General features: G+C 37.6%; 1 protein-coding gene across 2 annotated transcripts in view; it reads right to left on the bottom strand.

Moving 5' to 3' along the window:
* Nucleotides 1–1,981: 1,981 nt before the first annotated feature.
* The window catches only part of LOC139761720 (uncharacterized), a 51,627-nt gene continuing 47,608 nt past the window's right edge, over nucleotides 1,982–6,000 (bottom strand). Inside the window, exons 11-13 of one of the 2 annotated variants that reach the window (XM_071686109.1) lie at nucleotides 5,350–5,448; nucleotides 4,782–5,029; nucleotides 1,982–4,589 (exon numbers count right to left, since the gene is read on the bottom strand). In XM_071686109.1, coding sequence (XP_071542210.1) covers nucleotides 4,831–5,029; nucleotides 5,350–5,448 — 298 coding nt within the window. In that variant the 3' untranslated portion in view covers nucleotides 1,982–4,589; nucleotides 4,782–4,830. The remainder of the gene's footprint in view (nucleotides 4,590–4,781; nucleotides 5,030–5,349; nucleotides 5,449–6,000) is intronic. The other variant, XM_071686110.1, reaches the window with a different exon arrangement.

The following is a 6,000-nucleotide window of genomic DNA, read 5'->3' as shown; positions in this document are numbered from 1 at the left end:
GATCTACATCAGCATATGACTGCTCATACAGGAAAGAAGCCACATAAATGTTCAGTGCCAAAATGCTTTCACCCCGATCATTGATTTAGCGAGGCACATGAAAACTCGCACAGGAGAGAAGCCATATGGATGTTGACAACGCCAAAAGAACTATTCCCTGAAGATTCATTCAGTGCAGTACATGAATGTTTACATAGTAGAGAAGCCTCGCCAAAGGTGATGGTATGTCCTTGAGCAGGCAGAGTCCGGTAACACACACACACACACACACACACACACACAAATATATATATATATATATATATATATATATATATATATATATATATATATATATATATATATATATATATATATATATATACACACACTATGTAAACATTCATGGTCTGCACTGAATGAATCTTCAGGGAATAGTTCTTTTGGCGTTGTCAACATCCATATGGCTTCTCTCCTATGCGAGTTTTCATGTGCCTCGCTAAATCAATGATCTGGGTGAAAGCATTTTGACACTGAACATTTATGTGGCTTCTTTATTGTATGGGCAGTCATAGGCTGCTGTAGATCACTGATCTGGGAGAAGGCCTTTGACAATATAAATTTTCATGTGGCTTCTCTCCTGTATGAATAGTCAAGTGTTACGTGGCTTCTCCCCTGTATGAATAGTCAAGTGCTACGCTCCGGAAGGACTTTTGGAAATCTGACATAATGGCTTCTTTCCTTCATGAGTAATCATATGCCACTTTATTGTGTATGTTTGTATTTACATGTTTCATATCTTATAGATATACATTCTAACCATATACAATCAAAAACAAAATTTTCAGGGACTATTTGAAAGTGTGGAAATAGGATAGTTCATCATAAAAACCGTTTTCTATGACACATTAGAATGTTCTAGTTTTCTGTAACATTTTACCCTAAACTCTTTGAATATGCTCCTTTACACGTTATCCGCACATCTATAGGATAACGCTAGTAGGAATCTTTAACTCTTCAGAAATTGTGGTAACCTTGTAGAGTTACACCATCAGTATAGATATTTTTATGCTTCTGCATGTAAATCAACCACACAGCCCACAGGCGCCCGGCCGCCGGGTCACTGACCATTGGACTTCTGACAATTGTGATGTGTTGCTTGTTGTGAGACTTTCTTTCCCCCCTCTCCCCCCTTTAGTGAAATACAAGTTGGGCAACTCCATTTTTCAGGCTCACAGGACGTTTAACTATATTGACAAAGGACTAAATGTAAAGAAATTTCCAGGTAGTAGGTATGGAAATGAAGACAAACTTGCTAACGTGAGTGTCTATTCCTGTGATGGGTTGCTTGGTTTGTCCATTGTTGAGAATGATTAAGAGAGATATAGCAAGTGGTAATACCGAGGGATACGTCTTAGGCCAGCATTTTTTTCATTAAAAAGTGACAAAAGGGCTATGATGATATGATAAAATGGGAGGTGCAAGTGAAAAACCAAGTTAAGTCTTCAAAACCAATTAAAATCTCATGTAGGACCTATAGTTAGATTTAGATTCAACTATGTTAGTTGGATACTGTTTTAGTAAGTAAACACGCAGCAAATGCAATTGCACGTCGTCTAAATTTACATTACTAATGTACATAAGCTCGGGGAAATTACGTAGTTTTCATGTTTGTCAATTTCTAGAATCATTTCACTACCCCACATTTTCCCAGATCATCATTGGACCCTGCACAATTCTTACCAAGATTGTTATAGCTCTCCTACAATCATTATCGTTGCATAAAATATAATGTTCCAATTCACATTTTCTCGGTCTGTAACGTCAAAGTTGTAAGATGTTCATTGATACGCATTTCTCTTAAATCTATATGTAATGTCTGTGATGCTCTTAAACTATTAGATAAGATATTAGAGTAATAGTTTAGGAAGTTCAAGGAAGAAAATCTTTATAGATTGGTAAGAACTGACAACAAAAAGGAAATGAGTACAAAAGCATTTTTTTCATCTTTATTTTCCTAAAAATATAAAATAGATTTAAATACAAACAGTACCATTAAAATGAAATAGATACATCAAAGAGCCTCTTTGTAAAGATTGTTCTTGGTTTTGCCTTCTGAGGCAAAAATGATGTACATGTTTTTTATTTCTACATGAGGGCATCCAAGATAAAGATGCCATTGAGAAAAGCACACTCAAATTTAGCCCAACCACTTTTAAAGATTGTTCTTGCATCTTGTTGATGGATATTGCAGAGCTCAGAATAATTAATACATGTTTATCTGGTGCGAGAGGGCATGGAATAACACAAAAACAATGATGATGTTTACTTCTGAGACCAATAGCCTTTGCTAAAAGGTCCTAATACTTCTTCCATCCCTCAGGGCCTCAATGAGGTAATGCAGTCTGGTTGGGAGGGAGTTCATCTAGCTTCTGAATATGTTTGGTCAGCATAAGATCCTTTTCCATACCTCTCTTGCCTTCATCTCTACCATCTCCCTTGTCTTTTTTTTTTAAACCTCCCATTCCTGGAAAGTAATTCCTAAAGACTTTCAGTTGTGGACAAGTCAATACTTTCAAACAGGGGGGTGGCAACTGAACCAAATCCTGGCTGCCTGAGTGGTATGAATGGTAGTAATGAAGTGATTTGAATTGTTGGCTGGTTGACCAAAATTGAGGGCAAGAAGGGAAATACTGAATGAGTGTATGTGTGCGTGTTTACATGTGTATTTTGTTTATGTGTCTTTAACTTTTGTTTTTTCTGCATGTGGTTATGCATTTGTATGTGTGAGAATGTTAGAAATGTCTTGTAAGCTTTGCTGGAGATGTACAGATATTGTATTGCATGGAAGAGGCTCTTTATGACCTAATGTTCTTTACTTTAGAAGTATATGGATTCTCTTATAGACTATGGATTTATTATATCATATGACACTTGCCAATGCTGGATGCCTATATATTGTTACTTATCACAGTGAGTTTTAACCCATTTCATATCTACAAAAATAATTCTTTAATGCTTTTCTTTAGGGTTAGATTAGGTGTTAACATAAAATGCATTACTTATGTTGTGCTGGTGCCTCTAAACACAACACTGAAATCCCTGTGAAACACTCGCAGAATGCCAACAGAAACAACAGAAACTGGTTGTTATGATTAACAGTTCAAAGTAAAGGAAGAATTTACATCTGAATAGGAGTACATGTAATTACATAATAGCAGAAAAGTCAATAAGAAAATATGAAAAGGAAATCTGTTTAAGGCTACAGATGTGCAGAAGATGTAGCTTTTAAAGAGAGAGTAGTATATAGCCCACACAGTTAGATGTTGCCCACTGATGACATTTAGAGGGATAGGAATTGAGGTAAACCTCAGACTAGAATCACTTGTCTGGCAAGGATGAGGACATCAAGTCACACCTCCACACTTGTTGGGCAACATGAGGAGGCTTAAGGGTGAGCCATGGCATAGTGAGAGGAGTGCAGGAGAGGCATTTGCCCAAGGATGCTGGGTTTGGGTGTGCCAAATTAAAAGCCAGTTCACCTTGAATTTAGCTCTTCCCTTAAACCTATGTTTGTTATACTAAACATCAAATACTATACTATCAGAAATCTCATGCTAAAAGAAATCCATTGCTTTTTAGTGTTACATCAAGTAAAATACATTGGGATCTCATAGATAAGAAAGTTAAGGTTGATGGCTTTAGACTGTAGGCAGGACTGGCCATATAAGGGTAGAAGTTCATTTTTTTTTCTAGCACCAGATACCAGATCAATGTTGCTGTTGGCTTTCAGATGGTGTAGAGCATAGTAAGGTGAGGGTGGGAAGATAGGGATGAGTTGGCACCCAAGGTGAGTGCAAGATGAGATGTTGTTTAAAGCAGGAAGGAATTAGAAAATAATATATGCAAATATAGTGGATAGTAGTTTACCTAGATATGTACTGGTTTGCATGTGTTAGTTCAGTATGATGATGGAGAAATATGGTGGTACAGTATGGTGGTAAATCAGGCTATTTTCTTTGCCTGCACAGTATGAAGCTCAGTACACTAAGGTACTGTACTTGTAATCTTTCTGTCCCTTATTCTGATTTTGTTTCTTAATGTTGCAGGCTCTAGTCACCGACAAAAGTCCACGTCAAGGCTGTGGCTTAACTGAAATATAGAGAGGTAAATGAAAGGAAAAAAGAAGAGACAAAGGGAAGTATTTATGAATTTTGGAGAAAGTGTAAAACCTGTCTTTTAAAATAATATTGGTTATAGTTACTGGGAAAGTCATGAGAGGGTAAAGTTTCAAAGCTTCAAGGTTCAGGAAAAGAAATGGTAATCATACGGACCCACCCATGAGTTCCCAATGGCTTCACAGTAATCATGTGATGAGCATCCAGCTCTTAGGAGCAAAAACTAAAGTAATACCCATAAAAGAGGGAAAGCGAACCTACATTGTAGCATATGGCAAGCAGGTCAAGTTTTGAAGACTGCCTGGGAGAGTTTATAAATCAAAATGTATTCAACTCAACACTGTCATGTATGGATACAAAGCTAGGACCACACCAGATGTGAGAGCAGTACTCCATACAAGGACGGATCAATCCTTTGTATACACGCCGCAACTGTATGGAAGAAAAGAAATTTCAACATCTAAACAGGACTCCCAGTATTTTAGAGGCAGACTTAGCTATTTCTATAGTGTGGGGTTCCCAAGAAAGAGTGAATGTTACAGTAATACCAAATATGTTCACCGAGTCAAAAGGTTGAATTACAGAACCATTAAAGGAGAGAGGAAAGTTGTGCTTTAGGACTACCTGCTATCCTTTTTCAGATAATGTTGGTGTTTGTGGTGCATAATAGCCATCACTGAGTAACATCATTCATAACTATGTTGGCACAGGCAATCCTAGGAGCACCTCCATCAGTGTCATGCACAACCAGGGCCTTGTTGAGCACTGATGCCTCCCCAAGCAATGGCAGTGATTCATCTGTCCATTGGTACCGTCCAGATGGGAAGTCAAGCTGCCTGTAGTGTGAGTGGGGAAAATATGCAAAGAAATGCCTGAAAAATAAGTTAATAATCACCTCATCAGGTAGAACTTTTCAAAATAAGTATGTTTACTCATGGCTAGTGCAGTAAGTGAAAGTGATCTCTCCATCTACTTTCTTTTCATTTTTCATGGCAAGTAACTTACAGAAATAGCATCCTAGCACTCAATTTCACAGTTGCCTGAGACACTTGTATAGAATTTTTTTGTGCCAGTTTCTACCTATCTATTTAGACAAACTCTCCATGTTATTCATCGCTGATGATAAACTCATAGCAACCTTCGGATTTACCAGTATTGTAAGCTGAATGGCATAATAACATGAAAGACTCACAAGGTGTGTTGTCCTGGTATGGTTATACTTCCAAGCTTGCTGTGCAGGTCTCCAACTTCATAGGAAGTGTGAGGCAAGGGTGTGGTGCTGTATTTCTGCCTGCAAAAGAAATTTAAGTCAGAGAAGAGGGGTGTGTGGAGGACAGGTCTTGTGTTTAATAGGTCATATGTAATTGGTCATGTATGCCACAAGTACCTGTACACATACATCACTGGTGAAAGTGAGTGTGCTCGAAAAAAAGACATTTTGTGCAAAGTTACCAAGAGTGAGGATTCACATAGGATGAAAGTAAGTGAAACAAGGGGAGTGGGAGAGGAATGAAAGGTTTTAGGGAAGTGACGCTTAAATGTGTGGGTGAACTGCATGGAATACAAAAAATGGGATGTGGGCTTATGAGAAAGGATAGTGATTGGAGGGATAAGTTTAAATTGCTAGTGATTTAACAACCTTCGCCTGGAACCTGGAACCTTCCTCTCTACCTACTTGCACATGTTTTACTGTCTTCATAAAAATTCTAATTCCAAATACTCTTATCCCACATTATATATTTGAAACACCTTTCACATATCAGCTCTTATCAACCCTTTCAGATCCTTTTTCTAGGTCTGTAAATGCCACATACAGATCCTTCATATTTTAAGTATTTCTCAC

The sequence above is a fragment of the Panulirus ornatus genome, chromosome 41, assembly GCF_036320965.1.
Source record: "Panulirus ornatus isolate Po-2019 chromosome 41, ASM3632096v1, whole genome shotgun sequence".
NCBI classification, from domain to species: Eukaryota; Metazoa; Arthropoda; class Malacostraca; order Decapoda; family Palinuridae; genus Panulirus; species Panulirus ornatus.
The sequence above is the reverse complement of the archived record's forward strand: the minus strand, read 5'-3'. Positions and strand labels throughout refer to the sequence as shown.